At 59.7% G+C, this 16,853-nt stretch overlaps 1 protein-coding gene across 1 annotated transcript; it reads left to right on the top strand.

Moving 5' to 3' along the window:
* Positions 1 to 6: 6 nt before the first annotated feature.
* DUSP7 (dual specificity phosphatase 7) lies at positions 7 to 7,271 on the top strand. Its single transcript, XM_004368592.2, has 3 exons — positions 7 to 408; positions 1,925 to 2,359; positions 5,135 to 7,271. Exons 1-3 carry the CDS (start codon positions 45 to 47, stop codon positions 5,440 to 5,442), a joined length of 1,107 nt encoding a protein of 368 aa, XP_004368649.1. The 5' UTR covers positions 7 to 44; the 3' UTR covers positions 5,443 to 7,271.
* Positions 7,272 to 16,853: the final 9,582 nt, after the last annotated feature.

The following is a 16,853-nucleotide window of genomic DNA, read 5'->3' as shown; positions in this document are numbered from 1 at the left end:
CCGGCGCGGGCACCGGGGCAGACGCAGTGACTGGAGCGGGGGCCATGCCTTGCAAGAGCGCCGAGTGGCTGCAGGAGGAGCTGGAGGCGCGCGGCGGTGCGTCTCTACTGCTGCTCGACTGCCGGCCGCACGAGCTCTTCGAGTCGTCGCACATCGAGACGGCCATCAACCTGGCCATCCCGGGCCTTATGCTGCGCCGCCTGCGCAAGGGCAACCTGCCCATCCGCTCCATCATCCCCAACCACGCCGACAAGGAGCGCTTCACCACGCGCTGCAAGGCGGCCACTGTGCTTCTCTACGACGAGGCCACTGCCGAGTGGCAGCCCGAGCCTGGAGCTCCCGCCTCTGTGCTCGGCCTACTCCTGCAGAAGCTGCGCGATGACGGCTGCCAGGCCTACTACCTCCAAGGTGAGGGCTTCACTGAGACCCCCATCCGGGATCGGGGCTCCCTGGCAGCTCCCTAACGCCACTGCCCGAGGCTGCTTCCTCCCCACGCGTTCGACCTGCCCGGCTAGGCGCCACGTCTTCCTCTGCCCGGGTCCCCCCTCCGGGGGCCCGGTGCGGGTTTGGGCAGGCGTGGAGCCCCCTCTGCGCTCCCTTTCTCGGCACGATTCGAGTGGGCGGAACAAACTTTTCCCTGCCTCGGCTTTTTTCTCTCCTGTTAATGGGGCGACGACTGCGCCCAGCGCAAACTGAGCCCCCAGAGGAGGGAGGGGCCGCCTTCTGGGACCCCGAGCGTGGCAGGGCCCCCAACACTAGCTCCCCTAGACTGCAATGCCCATCCCTTAAAGGCCGGGGCCAGGACCGCGCCGTTCACAGTGCTATCCTGCCCCCCGGGCATGGGGACCGTTTGGGTCGGGGGACTTCGGATATCCCCGGTGTGGTCTCCAGCACCTAGAACTGCGGGCTCTGGGAGGCGCGGCAGTGTCCCTTGCCCTAGCTGGGTATCCCAGGTCCCCAGCCTGGGTTGCCCCGGGTCTTGCGGAAGGAGGAGGTGGCGCCAGGGGGCGCGTGGCTGCGGCCGGTGTTTCCAATTAACATTCCAAAATGGCCTCTTGCTGGCAGCGGGGCGGCAGGCGAGGAGGGGAGAGGAGGCCTGCAGCACCCTCAGGCGCAGGGCCCCTGCCTAGCTCCAGGGCTCTTCACATCTCCCCCATCCCTGTCTAGCCCCCAGTGGGCCTCCCCCTCTGTGGACCCAAGGCTGGGGGGACCCTGTGTTCTAAGGAGGGCCTCTGGAGAGATGGAGCTGGGATCGCTTTTGCTAACTTGCCCCTGTTGGGGGAAGGGGCCAGCCACCACCTTCACCCTTCCTTCCCTGACTGTGGTTGGGGTGTGGCGGGAAAGCCAGCACTGGACTACCATGGCGGAGACCCAAACCCCCTCTCCCTCTAACTGACCCAGCGCAGCTCTTCCCTTGTGTTTTCATCCGAGGGGTTTGCAGACCCACAGGTGGGTTGTCTGCTTTCCTTTATCTCTTAGCAGTTACTGAACACCCATGGGTGCCAGTTGAGCACGGGGGCTGCAGAAGGGGAATAAGCCAGGCCTGTCCTCATGTGCCGTAAAACTGCCGGTAGGGCCAGAGGCCCTGAAGTGCCATTGGTAAGGGTATGGAGCTCTGGACTCCAGCTGACTGGATCTGGTTCTGGTTCCATTGCTTACCATCTGTGGGACCTTGTGTACATTACTTCACCTCCTGAAGCCTCAGTTTCTCGTCTGTGAAGTGGGTGATAGGGTAGATGTGGAGAACATAGGAGAAGGTGCAGCTGTGACATGGTTGGCATGGCCCGTGTTGGCCATCACTGGTACTGTGCTTGATGTGGAGAGCCTGGCCGTCATTGGTGTTGTGCTGCCTAGTTGGGCGGGATGCGCTGGCCAGTGGCATTGGCAGCCTCTTACCCAGTCCCCATCTCACCCCTGGCCACAGGTGGTTTCAACAAGTTCCAAACGGAGTACTCTGAGCACTGCGAGACCAATGTGGACAGCTCGTCCTCACCGAGTGGCTCGCCGCCCACCTCAGTGCTAGGCCTGGGGGGCCTACGCATCAGCTCTGACTGCTCAGATGGCGAGTCAGACCGAGAGCTGCCCAGCAGTGCCACTGAGTCGGACGGCAGCCCTGTGCCATCCTGCCAGCCGGCCTTCCCCGTACAGATCCTGCCCTACCTCTACCTTGGCTGTGCCAAGGACTCCACCAACCTGGACGTGCTCGGCAAGTACGGCATCAAGTACATCCTCAACGTCACGCCCAACCTGCCCAACGCCTTTGAGCACGGCGGCGAGTTCACCTACAAGCAGATCCCCATCTCTGACCACTGGAGCCAGAACCTCTCCCAGTTCTTCCCCGAGGCCATCAGCTTCATTGGTAGGTGCTGCTGTGCGCTGGGCAGGGTGGGCGGGGGGCGTGTCAAGGTGTGTGCAGGACTCTGGGTGTCGCCCGCACCCAACTGGGCACCTCTGGACCTGTCGAGGCCTGTGTGTGTCCTGCGTGTGCCAGCATGTGCCCATGGGTGTACCCATGCTTGCTGTGAGTCACCAAGGCCCTTGGGCCCCTCTACCTCTCAGGGCCTGAGCATGTCCCCTGAGTCCTGAGCTCCCCCCCAGCTGCCGGCACCTCATGGGCTCTGCAGTCCAGCTTGTGTTTTTCTGGCTTCACTGCTGTTTCGGGCTTAAGCAGGCTGCAACATCACAGCTCACAGACCTCCCACGGGGCTCACTGGCTCTGCATCATGCCTCAGCACATGTGTCTTTCCAGGATGGGGCCTGTCATGGCGCCTCTTTGGGCCTTACTGTGTACCTGAGGGAGCTGATGGGTGGCACTGGAGCCAGAGACCTGCCCCAAACAGGCAGCTATCAGAATGTGGACCCAGGGTGCCTTGATGGGGCCGCAGGTCCTCCCGGGCAGCCTGTGGGGCTTGCTTGGAGCACAGGGGGTACACAGAGAAGGTGGGGCAGGCTGAGGAAGGTCTTCTCCAGAACACTAGCCCTCTGTCTGGCTTAGGGCTTTGGCTGACCCCGAGCTCTGTAAGCCACCTCGTCTGTAGCCTCCTGTCCTGTAGCCTCTTTGGCCAGCTAGATGCTGGTAGATTTCAGGTCACCTCCTCTGGCCTCCACGTTTCACCCAGGGTGTGGGGAAGGGGACACAGGATCAGAAACCCTGGCTTCTCTGAGGCTGTGGCCTGAGCAGTCTTCTGCTGGAGGCCGTTTCTGGAGGAGGGCGTTTTGGTGGTGGCTGGGCTGGGCTAGCTTTAATAACAGGAAGTGGGAGGCTTCCCCGCCTCATCCGCTTACTGGGAACCAAAACTAGGTGCCCGGCTGGGAGGAAGGAAGGAAGTGGAGGCCTGGGGGAGGGGGCCATGGCGGAGGCTGTCCGAGCTTCCCAGTCCTGCCTTGCCCCTGGAGGATGTGGCCAAGAGGACTGTGGGTGCTGCCTCAGCATTTGAGCTCTCCCCCAAGGAGGGAGAGCAGTAGAGAGGGGGATCCTGATTCTTCAGGGCCGAGCCTGGCTTGTGGGTGCCTTCATCCTTCCTAAAGGCCCCTCCACATCTGGGGGTACAGCAGGTCAAGGGGCAGAGGTGAAGGGAACATTTTTCCCCCTTTGACAAGTAAAGGAACCGAGGCCCAAGCATCCCAGAGGTCTCGGGGGGCAGGATCAAGCACCAGCCCCCCCCCCCCCCCCCGCTCAGTCGTACCCTGAAAGGGCTAAAAATAAAGCCAGCGGAAGCAGTTACACCGCGGATTGTCCGGGTGGGTTTAGGGGCTGGGTGTTCCCCATATCCTGGTGTGTTACCACTGGAGGCTCATCCCCACCACGCCCTCCCCCTGCCTCAGATCTCAAGGTCAGACCACAGGGCTGCACACAAAGCCTCAACATCTGTCTCCCCAGTGCTGGTCCGGCCCCTGGAGCCTTAGCCATAAGGTTGTCACCGACAGTGTGTTTAGCTCTGGGGACCCCCAGATGAGGTGGGCACGGGGTGGGGGAAGCTCTGCCAGGCCATCAGCAATGATCCCCAGATGAGGAACGGTTTGTGGGCCTGTGTGTCATCTTGTAGGAGAGCATTGGGTACCACCTATGTACCTGGCTCCCAGTGGGCTAGCAGTCGGGGGTGGGGACCTTGAGAGCCCCAGAACTGCCTCTTGATAATCATGCCCCTGGCACAGCTATGGCACAGAGAGAGGCAGCTGCCCCAGGGTCCAGGGGAGAGGAGATGACTGAGTATTTAGTAGCTCAGCCAGCATTGATGGTGCTCTGCTCTGCGTCAGGCAGAGGAATTGGGGGGCCAGGAAACAGGTGTGAGAGTGGGTGGCACGGGAAGGGTCAGGGAGGGTAGGCAGAATTTGGCTGACTGTGGTGGGATGTCCTTGGTGCATAGGCCTGCGGGGGGACGTCTAGCAAGTGGGGTGGGCACTGCTTTAAGCAAACCCCACATATGAAACCCAGCAGCCCAGGCCGACTGGTGACTGAACTTCAGTCACATCCGACGTCAGGAATGGGAACCAAAGCCTTTGGGACTTGCCGGCCAAGCTGAGTGCAGGCCCCAGCCCCCCACTCCCTTCTGGAGGGACCTTCCTCAGGCCCGTTGCCCAGGAGACTTGGGGAGTGGCTGTGGGAGCTGCAGCATGCTCAGCGCCCCCACCCCAGGGCATGGACTGGCAGCAGCGGGGGTCTACGAGTTAGGAGGAGCCTCTGTGCGGCCTTGGGCTCATCACTTTGTCTCTGAGTCTGTTTCCCCATTTATAAAACGGGCTTACTAGCCATGGTACAGGTGACCTGGGAAGATGCAGGTGGCACCCACAGTACTAGCCGTGGGCATAGTTGTCACAAGAGCTCACTTTGTTGAGCTGTCACTTAACTCAGGTTCTTACAAAAGCACTGTATCAGGAAACCCATTTTATAGATGAAGAAACTGAGGCTCAGGGATGTCCAGTGACTTTGAGCTAAAGCATGGAAATGCCCTCTCGACAGCCAAGTTGCTGCTCCACCTGCATGGACGTGGCCAGGTCCCTCAATGGGGCAGTACCAGCCAGCGACCATACCACCCTCTGTGCCCCAGCCCCACCTACTCTGGCCCCTCTGCCCACCCATGTGGGAAGGCTCTTTGGAGGAGTTGTCTCCCTGACTCATGCCCCCGTGTTTCAGATGAGGCTCGCTCCAAGAAGTGTGGTGTCTTGGTGCACTGCCTGGCAGGCATCAGCCGCTCGGTGACGGTCACTGTGGCCTACCTGATGCAGAAGATGAACCTGTCACTCAACGACGCCTATGACTTCGTCAAGAGGAAAAAGTCCAACATCTCTCCCAACTTCAACTTCATGGGGCAGCTGCTGGACTTTGAGCGGACGCTGGGGCTAAGCAGCCCATGTGACAACCACACACCCAATGAGAAGCTCTACTTCTCCACGCCCACCAACCACAACCTGTTCCCACTCAACACACTTGAGTCCACGTGAGGCCAGGTGCACAGGTGGCCGGGCCACCGGGTGCCTCCCCAGCCCTCCACAGGGCCAGCTGGGAGGGCCCAAGCCTGCTGCCTCTGGCCTGAGGAACCCACAGACGTCACCTGTGACCAGCAGCCAGGCTCATAGGTGGCCGAGCTCCACTCACCCCATCCTGTGGGGAGCAGGGCCCACAGGCAAGGCCTTCCCCCGCAGGACTTGCCAAAGAGGCCCTCAACTCTCAGACACATGGCTTTGGGGTTCCAGCAGGGCCTCATCCTTCCCTAGGACAGTCCTTTCTGCTGATGGCCCGGCCAACTTGGCTACTTTTTAAAGACACGTCCACGGACCTGAGGTTCCTTTTTACTTTTGGCGGGTAAACCTAAGCTCCCTGGAGCACCGAGAGTGTTCAAGCTCTTCTGATTTTTCTTTTTTTAATGAAAAGTGTTATTTCCAGGCTACATGCAACAGTGGATTATATAAACCAGTATTTCATCCCTTGATCCTGTGAGAGAGAGAAACGTTCTGAGTTTTGTTTTTCTATTTCAAAAAGTAATTATTGGTGTTCTTTTTTTTTAAATGGAAAAGACAGACCCCGTGTTGATCTTGACCAAATGCGTTTTGCACATGTGTGAAGCCTCCGTTTCCACGGCGGGCCCTTCTGGAAGGGACGGCTTGCTGCTCTCCAGGTGTCGGACGCCGGTCATGCCCGCATCTCCCACCGTGGGCCCGGCCCACTTGGCACTGCATTGGCCTGCGATGATGTCTGCAGTTGTGATTGGTGGGCTGTGCAGGTGGCTTTGGCATTCTCTGTCCTTTCCACCACGCTTCCACTCCCCGAGGCAGGAGTTGGGGGCCCTGCCCTGCTGGAAGTAGGGCCATGGGGGACCGCCAGGCAGTAGCATTAGCCCTTGGGCTCAGCCCCTGGGAGGGCCTGGGCCCCAGGCCGTTTTATATACTCCACCCACTACTTGTGTCTCCTTTCTCTTTTTTTCTCTGTCTGTTCGCACCTGGGAGTGGAGGCCCAGTGGCCAGGGAAAGCTTCGGTAGGTGGAGGCCCAGCCCTGCCTCCCAAGTTCCTTCCCCTTCCCCTGGCCGTTGCTTTGATTCTGCTGCCACTCTCAGCCCCCCTTGTCCCCGTGGACGCCTGCACTGCTCTCATCTTGCCCATGCCTTCTACTACCAGGAAACTCGCACCCATTTCCACCCCTGGGCAGGAGTGGGTGCGATGAGGATGCAGGGAGGCACCTTGGACAAGTGGAGGGGCTGTGAGGCTCTGTCCACCCAACCCTACCCCAAGTATCCACAGAACAAAGCCACGGATTCCGTTATCCTCCTCCACTTTTGTTCCCTCTCCAAGCTTAGTTCTAGCAGGTGTCAGGGCTGCCTCGGGGCACAGGGAGGGTGAGCAGTCAGGCGGGAGTCCCTGAGGGAGCCAGCACTCAGCATGCGAGCGATGCCACGGAAACTCTGCCCCCACTGCATCTTACCTCACAGGGGCTGTTTCAGGGATTCTCTAGGGCAGCGCAGTTAAATCTTGCCACAGCTGAGAAAGTAGACAACAAGCTCCCATGCTGTACATGGTTCTCTTTCTCTCTCTCTCTTTTTTATTTTTAAAAAGAAAACCCCAGAAAGACGCATCAGACTTGTGTAAATGAGGGTATGCCAAGAGGGTGGCCAGTTTTGCTTTATGATCTTATGAAGGAAAATTTGTGACCCTACGTATATATACACACACATACATATATATATCCCGAACCAGCAACGGGACTTTGTTTATATTGCAAATAAATACTATTTTTTCTTTAAAATGAGTTGTGATGTCTGGTAAAACTTGAGTTCAGGGAAGGTGAGGAGGGGGCACTGTTGGCTGGCTTCTTGGCCCCTCCTGTGTGTGAGGCGTATGGCCTGGTCCTGCCTGGGGTCTGCCGGGCACTTGCTTTGAGGGTCAGAGGTGCCACCCAGATGGGAGGGAGCAGCCCAGGCCTCTGGGTAAAGCTGGGCTGGGGTGGGGGCTGCGGCATTTCCCAGCCCTTCAGGCGCCGGCAGGCGGGCACATCAGGCTTTCTCCATCGGCCTCTGCTGATAGTTTGACAGGAAGTTGAGGTTCGGAGAGGTTGTGTCGGCCAAGGTCACATAATTGAGCCCCAACTCAGCCAGCATTGCCCTAGGCTCTCATGGAGATTGCCCAAGGGCTTCAGGCCCCTGAGCCCCCAGGTCCCCTTTTCCTTGCTGTTGTGGGTGGGAGAGGGTAGTCTGCATGTAACTTCACTCTCTCCTCCCCACACAGTTCCTGGGATGCCTTGTGGGACTGGGAAACCGAGCCGGTCAGCCCCGCTTTGCTCCTTAGGAGCTGGGTGGTCTTGGACAGGTCCCTGAGCCTCAGTATCCATCTCTAAAATGGGACCAGTTGCACTCAGATACTGAATGCCTGCCTTGTTCAGGGCAAGATGAGCATGCCATGCTCATTTCCTGGTCTGAGCCTGGGGTCACAGGGAGGAATCGGCCACGCTCAGGCTTCTCCAGAGCAGGGTGAGCATTGGCCCTTTATCCAGGCTTCCTCTGAAGGGTCAAGGAGAGGCGCCAGGCAGAGCAGGGAGCAGGGAGGGGGTCTGGAGAACGACAATGACTGCAGCTCAGTGGGCTAAGGCCCTCACGGGCAACACAGCCCATGTGACAGCTGAGGAATGGACTGGCCCGTCTCCTGAGCCTCTGGTTGGATTGGATGAGCCCCTCCAGGGACTTAGGAGGTCTGGTTGCTGACTCAGTTTCCCCATCTCTGCCTCTTGCCTGGTTATCACTTCAGCAGACTGTGTGACCACCACGGGGCAGGACCCGGGTAGGGGGTAGGTGGGCAGGGCTGGAAGGGTAAGGGTGACTCAGCTCCGTCCCCAGGACTCTCCCTGTCGAGCTGCACAGGCTCTGCCTGCTGCCCCATCTCTGCCCAGGAGGTACACTGGACCAGAACACAGTCGCCAACTTCATGGCTTGGCGTGTGGTGTGGGATAGGGCGCAGGTTCTCCAGGCAAGGGACCTGGATTTGAATCCCTGCTGTGTGACTGTGTCACCTCCTCCCCAGCTTTCCCATCTGTAGAATGGGGAACACTGCTGAGCAGCCGGCAGACCGCGGAAGTCGGGAAGGGGGTTCTTGCACTGTCGCAAAGGGGTGGGTGCTGCTTTTGCTCTCAGGCTCCCTCAGAGCCTTGGTCCCTCTGTGCCAGGGGCGGGCAAGGGGGTGGGGGCCTGAACAGGCAGAGACTGGGCCTTTGTTCCCTCTCTGGGGAAGCCCGCGGGTGCCGAGCTGGGGGCTGGGCCCTCGGCAGTAAGTAAGTAAGTGCCTGGCAGTGCCAGTGTGCCCAAGCACAGGGTGGGGGGTGGGAAAGCGATCATTTCCTGAGCTGGCTTCTCAAAATGAGGACTGGAGAGGGGAGCTTGGGAGTACGTGAAGAGGGCCACCCCTGCTACTTGCTTCCTCTGCAACCTCAGACAAGCCAGATGGCCTCTCTGACCCTCAGTGTCCTCATCTGTAGAATTCCCACCTCAGCACTATGCCTGGCTGTGGTTCCTTTCAGCTTCCCTCTGGCAGGGAGAGAGGGCCAGGTCCTGGATGGGTGTCTGGGGCCCTGGATCCTCATTCTGTGACCTTGGGCTAGGCCATGCTTACTCTGGACCCCTGGGTCCCAGGCTCCTGCCTCATAGCCCTTCACTCTGAGCTTCTGTTACTCCATCCTGTCTCTCCTGTGCCTGCCTCCCATGGGCTTTGTTCTGTCCAGGCCATCTTTGGCCAGGGGCCTGGACACCAGCGTCCCCTAAGCTTCTGGGCGACCTGGCTTCCTGGGACTGCATCTGCTTCGTTTCTGCACCCTAAGTCCTTCTAACCCTCTTTGCCTCCTAAGTCCATGTTTCTATCTCCATCTCAGCCTGGGCTCCAGGGGCCCCCTCATCCACTTCTTAGCCACTTCTTAGCGTTCTCATGGGAGAAGGATCCAAGCCAGTCACTCACTCACTGGAACATTCATCTAGCAGCCATTTCCTGTGCCGGCTAGGCCGTCCCAGGAATGGGAACATGCCCGAGGGAAACAGTGATGTCAGGCTGGGTGGAAAGATGATGAGGCCTTCAACTTGTTCTCTGATAAATGAATCAGGAGCAAGAGCAGGAGTGACTAAGGCTGGACACCAGGAAGAACTTGTAGCACTGTGGAGTGGCCACCTTGAAGGGAGCCTGGCAAAGAGATCACAAAGGAGACAAGCTGCTGCCTTCCCCAGGGGGGTCCTGCTCTGAGCCGGGGGCGGGCGGGGGGAGGCGAAGGCAGCCCTCAGGAGAAGGGCCTGCTGCAACCGACACCCCCACGGGGCCCCTCCCTGGGGTGCAAATAGTCATCCCCTATGAATGGGGCAAGAGTGGGGGTGGGCAGAAAGCCCGTGCTGGAACTTGCCCCCTCACCTGCCGCTGTCACAGCCTGTCCCCGCCCCTGCGTCTGCATGTCTGCATCGGGATAGCCGTCTGCCTCCATCTGGATGTGTCTGAGAACACTAGCACCCACACCAAAACCCTCAGGTGGAAGTCAGAGGATCTGATGTGGGAGCCAGGTTTCTCTAGAGAGTGTATGTTAACCTCTGACCTGTAGGTGCCCGGGAGCTTGGGTCAGGGAAGGGTACAGGTCTCAATCTTTGATACCTTTCCCCCTTCTTGTCCTGGGCCCTGTCAGGAAACAGCTCCCTCACCTCCTCCCAGAGGCCCCCTGGGACTGGCCCCAAAGGACCTGAGAACCTAGGGAGGGTTCAGAATCGTTCCTTCCCAACCCCACATAGACGGAAGAACCGAGGCTCCAACAGGGGTGTCATAGAGTGAGTCAGAGTAGAAGCTAGGCCTCCCTATCCTGCTGCACTGAGCCTTGCCACCCAGTTCCTACCTCCCCCATCAGACTGGGAGCCTTCTCCCTCTGGCCTTGTGAGAGACCAGACACACACATATACACACAGACACACACACACAGACACACACACAGTCCCCTCATTTCGCAGGCAGGACAAGCCCAAGCAGGTCCCATAGCTGTTGAGGAGCTACCTGCCTCTGACTCCAGCCTCCTCTTATCCGGGCGTGTCCAGGGTGAGGTCACCCCCTCCCAGGCACGGCCATTAAAGGCCTTCATTAGCAACTGACCAGAGGTAAGATGAGGTTTCAGCTCCGCATTCCCCAACCCTTTACAGGCCATAAGGGACTGCAATCCCAGCAGGAACCCCTTCCCAGGGCTGCTCTGTTACACACCTCCAGGGGGCGCCGTCCACCCTGTAGGCTCTCTGTATGCCCCCTCCTGTGGCCTCACGGCCCTTCCACCCCTACTGCCTAGAAAGGAGGAGCTTCGGTCCCCTCACGCAGGGCTTGGTGGGCAGAGAGGACCCAAGCAGGCTTTGGAGGGCAGGGGAGCCCCTAAAGAGCTTTAAGCACAGGGCTAGCAGGGGCTGGCTGCCACTATACAGATCCTCTAGTTGCTGAATAGAGAATATCCTACGGGGCAAGCAGGGAGAACTGAGGACAGTGAGGATGCTGGGATGGTCATCCAGGGTGACGGGCGCTGGACCCTTGTGGCTCGGGAGGAGAAGCTGTGAAAACGACACATCTGAGAACCACAGGACTTGGGCCCCATGGAATGCAGGACTCCTGGTGCGAGCAGAGGGTACCAGCTGAATGCCAGCACCATGGCCATATGGAAAGCTGGGCCTTCCCGTGTGGGTTCACGGGAACCCTGGCCCCTGGAGTCCGCGTCCACACTGACCTCCTCCCAAGAGAAACCTGCCCACCCCTCAGATGCACCCATGTGGATCTAAGAGGAGAGAGCAGGATGAAGGGCCTGCGATGATGCTAATTTAATTGGGATCACCCCCCGCCCCTTGCTGAGGGCACCTCCCAGGCCAGCCATTGCTGATTTGTGTGACCTTGAACGAGACTCTTCCCCCATCCAGCCTTCGGGCTTCCCATTCGCAGAGGGAGGAGATGAGAATAATGACCCCAAGGGACCGGCTCTTAGACTTGGACTCAGGGCTTATGGCCCAGACCCTGCTGTGTGGACCTTGGTTCCTGAATCGGTCCCAAGGACTGGGCAGCCTGGCATCAGTACCCAAGAGTAGCCCAGGAGCCAGTGCTCAGCTTGTGAAGAGCGGGCTGGAGTCTAGCACCGAGGGCCCTTGACTGGGGATGACGGCCTGCGAGCTAAGCCAACAAGATGGGGGAGGGGTTCTTGAGGCCCAGAGAGACAGAGAAATTTAGAGTCCTGCCAAGCAAGAGGGCCTCCCCTTAGGCCCCACCAGGAACCCACATGAGCCCTGGCCCCTGGCCACAGCTCCATGATCCACCCCTCCCTGCTCCCAGCCTATGTCTGGGGATGGTTTAATCATTGACTCCAGGTGTCCTCTTGGGGCTGTCAGAAAGGGGCTGGCAGCCAGCCTCTCCCACCTCTGTGCCTTTGCTCAGCCTATTCCCTACACTGTGTGCCCAAAGACCTTCCCACTAGCTCCCCCAATTCCCGAGTCCTACCCATCCTCAGCACTGCACCCATGTGAGCCTGCCTCCCCTCCCCCACCTCACTGTCTCTCTCCTGCGTTCCCTGTCTCTCACACACGCATAGACACACATATTCTTGAAACGTAGGCTCCACCTGGAACTACTTCTCTTCTCTCCCCCACAGAACCTTGGGGGCTTAGGATGGTGCTCCTGTTGGGGGAACAGCAGGAGCAAAGGCCCAGCTCACACTTCTGCCCAGATCCCTGGAGTCATGCCTTGCAGCCCTCTCCCCAGCCCTGGGAAAGGAGGAGGCTGGATCCAGAAGCTGCTCTTGTCAGTGCCAGTCCTCTCTCCGTGAGCTTGCTCATTACGGGAGAGGCCTCCACCCCTGCCTCCCCGTGTGCACCTACCCCTGGACGGCCACCACTGGAGGGCCCTCAGGTTGTCTCCACATCCTCCTTCGGCATCAGCATCTCTGCGCAGAGGCTCTGCGTGTCGTGTTTTCTGCATTTCAGACCCTTTCTGGGGGCCTTGTGCCCGGAAGTAGCATTTCCAGGGTGAACACCTGCGCTTTATTTTTTCAAACTGGTTTCTGAAAGGAGAGAAACATCGCTGGTCTTTTACTTTGGGTTATTGCTGTTGCTGATTTAGGGGATCTGCGTGTGTGTGTGTCTCGGCAGTGACCAGCCCATGATAGGGGTCCAGCAGAGCCCTGGGGGCTGAGTCATTCTGGGCTTGAGCCCCTATCTGGGACTATGCGGGCTCCAGCCGTGGCTGCCCCCGACGCCTGTCCCTGCCCGGGAGTTCTGCTGACATGTCTAATCCTCTTGCAGCTCTGTAACTGCAATGAGAGAAAGAATACTAACACATGCGGCATGGCCCTCGCTCTGGGCCAAGGTGTCCTGCACGATAAACTCATTTAACCTTGCCAACAGCGCTGGGAAGAAGGCACTTGATTATCCCGCTGTGCAGATGAGGAAGCTGAGACAGAGCAGCGCAACCATGTATGCGGAGGGGCCCTCTGGGGTCTGGGCACAGGCCTGTGGACTTGGGAGTTCCTGCTCTTAACCACCCCAGGGCTGGGAGGTCGAGGGGGTCTTAGGCCTTTGTCCCCCAACCCTGACACCACTGGGCCTCCCACATGTCCAACCCCAGAAAGCACCATCTCCCAGAAGGGAGCCTGGAGCCAGGAATTTCGATGCGTCTGTGGGTTACCTGGGCTGTGAAGGGGAGGTGCAGGAGGAGAGCTGGCAACCACCGGAGGCCTGGGAGGGAGTGTGGACTCAGGGCTGCCCTCGTGGAGTGACGGGCTGGACAGCGTCAGGGATGCTTCAGGTAAGAAGGTCTGGGAGACTTCCCAGAGAAGGGGACATCTTCCAGTGAAGATGAACCTTCTGCTGTTCCTGCCTCCAGGCCTTTGTAAGAGCTGTTTCCTTCCCCTGGAATACTCTTCATCACCCAGCACCCCTTTCAGCTGGCTACTTCTACCTTTTCCTTGCGCTTAGCTCAAAGGGCCCCTCCTTCAAGAAGCTTCCTCTGGCCCCCATGGCCTCCTTTGCAACCCCAGTCCCTGGAGGCTAGCTGGCCAGGGTGCTGGGTCCCAGTGGGCATCATCAGCCCTCTGGCCATATGTCTGGGGCCCCTCTGGGTGTCAGGCCTGCATGACCTGTGCACACGTAGGTGCTGTGCATGTCCTTGGGAGGGCACGCCTCGCTGTGTACTCTTGATAGCCAGGCGGTGCTGATTCTGCACCTGCCCAGGCCTTTGGTGGTGCTTTCCCACCTTTGCAGCCCCTCTCCTTGTTGCCTCTGTGCCCACCATTATTGCCTTCCTTCCCCTCAGCTGGGATTTCGGCCAGAGAAGGGTCTGACAGCTCCTGTTTATAAATCTCTGCCACTGCCACAGCTAAGTGGAGGGGTCTGGAGGCCACGCTAATTGATTAATTAAACCCTCTCAGTTAATTAGCTCCATTCCTCCAGGGAAAAAAGGTCTAGAGCTGGAGCCAGGGCCTCCTCTGGGCTCGGGGAGGCTTGCATGAGCCTGGGTCAGGCTGAGCCTGGTGCCGGCTGCTGGGGGCAGCCGAGAGCCCGGGAGGAGAGTCGTTCTGGGCACCGGATCCAGCCTGGCCACCTGGGGTGGGGTCCAGCCTTCTGCCAGGACCAGCCACTCCTGGCCACCCCCTCCCAGCCTCTAGCTCTTCACCGAGGCAGTCGGACCAATGAGGAGGAAGGAAAGGGGACTCCAGGACCTGGGAGAGCAAAGGGGTGGAGGCTGGAACCAGGAAGATAAAAACTGTCTTTACAGAGGTCAGCACTCCCTCGAAGGAGCTGAGGAGACTCCAGACTCCAGACAGGGTCTCCCATCCCTAACCCTGAATGCCAGCAGAAGAGCTTGAACTTTCTCTGGACATGGCGGCCATGGCAGGTTTTAAGCAGGGGAGGGACCTGACCAGGTTGGGGTTTTGGAAAGATCTCAGGGGCTAGCTGCTCAGGGGAGAATGGGTTGGAGGCCGCACGAGACAGTGCTGGGGACCTGTGGGGAGGGCAGTCTAGCCTGGGCGTCAGCTGACCAGCTAAGTGCTGTGTGGCCTGGGGCTTCGGATTTCCCTCTGGACCTCTCTCACCTCATCTGCAGGGTGGGTGCGGGTCCGGAGGCCCCAGCCTTGGGATGTGAATGTCCCTGGCAAGCTGCCCTGCCCCAAGACAAAAACCCTACCCTCCTAGCGCCTTCCTTACCCCCAGGCTCTCCGAGGCCCTGGCAGGCATCCGGCCCAGAAGGGTCCACATGTCCAGAAAGGGCAGCCCAGCTCCCAACACTGGGTGAGCGCCCTGTTCATGGTCTGCAGTGTCATGAATTCAGACTGCTCAGGGGAAAGGGGCATCTTGGTGTAGGAGGGATACCTGTGCCTGGGCTGGCCCTGGGGGTGAACTGGTCCTGGGTAGGCTAGGAGCCCAGGATACCCTGACCAGCCACAGGCAGCAGGCAGGACTGCAGCGCTGGCACTCAGCCCACTCTGGGCCGGTCCTCCAGTTCCCTGAGTGGCTGCCCAAGTGGGAACAATGACCCTTTCACGTCACGCCTCCTCCAGTCACAGCAACTTTGGCGCCGCGGGACAAAGGGGCTGTTTCATCATTGTTGGGCTGGATAAACAGCCCGCCCGCTTGAGCCCTGCTGCCCCCACCCAGCCCAGGCCCGGAAAGGGAAGCCAATTGCCTGGCCTGGCCAGAGCCCGGGCCCTTCTCTCCATCAGGTCCTGCCACATCCATCGCAGAGGCCCTTACCTTCCCTTTTTGACTCACTCCTGGCCTGCTCTGAGGATGCCGGGTTCTGCTCCTGGTCCTTCCCCTCCCCCAGCCCCGGTTTCCCCATCTGTGGCAGGGGGCTGGTAAGATGGTACCCAGGCTCCATCCAAGTCTACGACCTTCAGGTGTGGGGATTTCCACTTGCACGCTCTGCCACCAGCCAGCCCTTGGCCCCAAGGTGGGGGTTAAGGTGGGGGAGGGAGGCACTTCCCAGGGGAGGGGTGGAGAAGGCAGAGGAGGCCTCTGGGCCTGGGTCCTTGCCAGGCCCCTGCCCAGCCTTATGCTTCCAGTGACCTCCCACGGTACGAGCTAGCCCATGGCCACCTTGGCCCACTCTTGGACTAGCCTCAGCCCTCCATGGGCACCTGGCTGTACACCTGTACAGGACACTACCCAGGGCAGACCTCTCTCCCTGTGGCCATCCTTGCCTGCTGCCTCCTTTTGTTAGGGGTCCTGACCCCCCTGCTTCTCCTCGTCTCCATTTGCCCAGGCTTTACTGGGGCTTCCCGAGTCCTCGGCCCTGCCCTTGAGGAAGAGATCCCAGTCTGGGGACCAAAACAGAAACTGCACCCTCATCCTCTGTGTCCAGAGGTGGGTATGAGAAAAGCCTCAGAACCAGCCATCAGGGGCCTAAGCCATGCCCTCAGAAGCAGGGGCTGGGACAGGGTGGTGGCCTTTTGGCAGGGCCCACAGCCTTGGTCTGCTGACAGTGATGGTGTTGATAGGTCACCACCCAGTGGAGGGCAGGGAGGCCAGAGCGTGGGGATTCAGAGAACTCGGCCGAGGGATCCCCGCTGGGGCACCTCTGCACGGCACACACCGTTCGTCACCAGCCTTGAGAGGGCCCTGCCACTCTGGGCCTGGATCCCCCTTCTGCTCAAGGAGGGTGAGGACTCTACCCTGGTGGGCTCTTCCCCCAGGCCCCTGAGAGTGGGCTCCTGATGGGGCAGGAAAGCAGGGGGCATGTGGTTTCCACAGTCTTCCCCATTTTACAGATGTGGACCCTGGGGCTGTAAGAGGTGAGGTGACAGTCTAAGCCACACAGCAAGTACGCAGCCGAGCAGGAACTCAGCAGCAAGTTCAGGAGAGAGCAGGAGGGGACAAGTAGCCTGGGGCCTGGCCTCAGGGGTGACCCACCCAAGGACAGCGCAATGGTCTGGCTGCTGAGGGCAGACATGGTGTGTGTGGGTGTGGGGGAGCTGCAGGGCCAGGCTTGCTCCCTGTTCCCATGGCCGGCTGCCCCCCCACCCCGGCCTCCGCCAGGCCCAGCGGCGCTGCAGACACATCGCCCATTTGCCCTGTCTCACTTCCTCTGACTAAAACCAAAGAATCACCCCTTCAGGGGACTGGAGCCCTGACACTTGTTGGCAGGAAATACTCGGCCCAGCCCTCTCCAGAGCCGCCTGCCCTAGCACCCATCATCCGAGCTCTTCAGCCAGAGCCCAGGAGCACATGGTGGGGGTGGGGCCACTGCCCAGGTTGGAGGGTGCTGGACTCAGCCTAGGTGAACAGCAAGTGGTCTGGGGATGGAGGTGGGCGCTCTCCTACCCAAACCTGGCCAAGGGCCCCTTCTGTCCTGGCTGCCAGTCTTGCTGACTCCCTAGCCTGAGAATCCTTGGTGC

The sequence above is a fragment of the Trichechus manatus genome, unplaced genomic scaffold (genome assembly GCF_000243295.1).
Source record: "Trichechus manatus latirostris isolate Lorelei unplaced genomic scaffold, TriManLat1.0 scaffold00001, whole genome shotgun sequence".
In the NCBI taxonomy this organism is placed as follows: Eukaryota; Metazoa; Chordata; class Mammalia; order Sirenia; family Trichechidae; genus Trichechus; species Trichechus manatus.
Note: the sequence above shows the minus strand (reverse complement) of the source record. Positions and strands in the feature narration are given on the sequence as shown.

Bases quoted from the DNA above. Each gene is read 5' to 3' on its own strand.
- DUSP7 (XM_004368592.2), top strand. From the start codon at position 45: ATGCCTTGCAAGAGCGCCGAGTGGCTGCAGGAGGAGCTGGAGGCGCGC. The intron at 409-1,924 runs GTGAGGGCTTCA...CCCTGGCCACAG, and splicing joins CCAGGCCTACTACCTCCAAG to GTGGTTTCAACAAGTTCCAA. The intron at 2,360-5,134 runs GTAGGTGCTGCT...CCCGTGTTTCAG, and splicing joins CGAGGCCATCAGCTTCATTG to ATGAGGCTCGCTCCAAGAAG.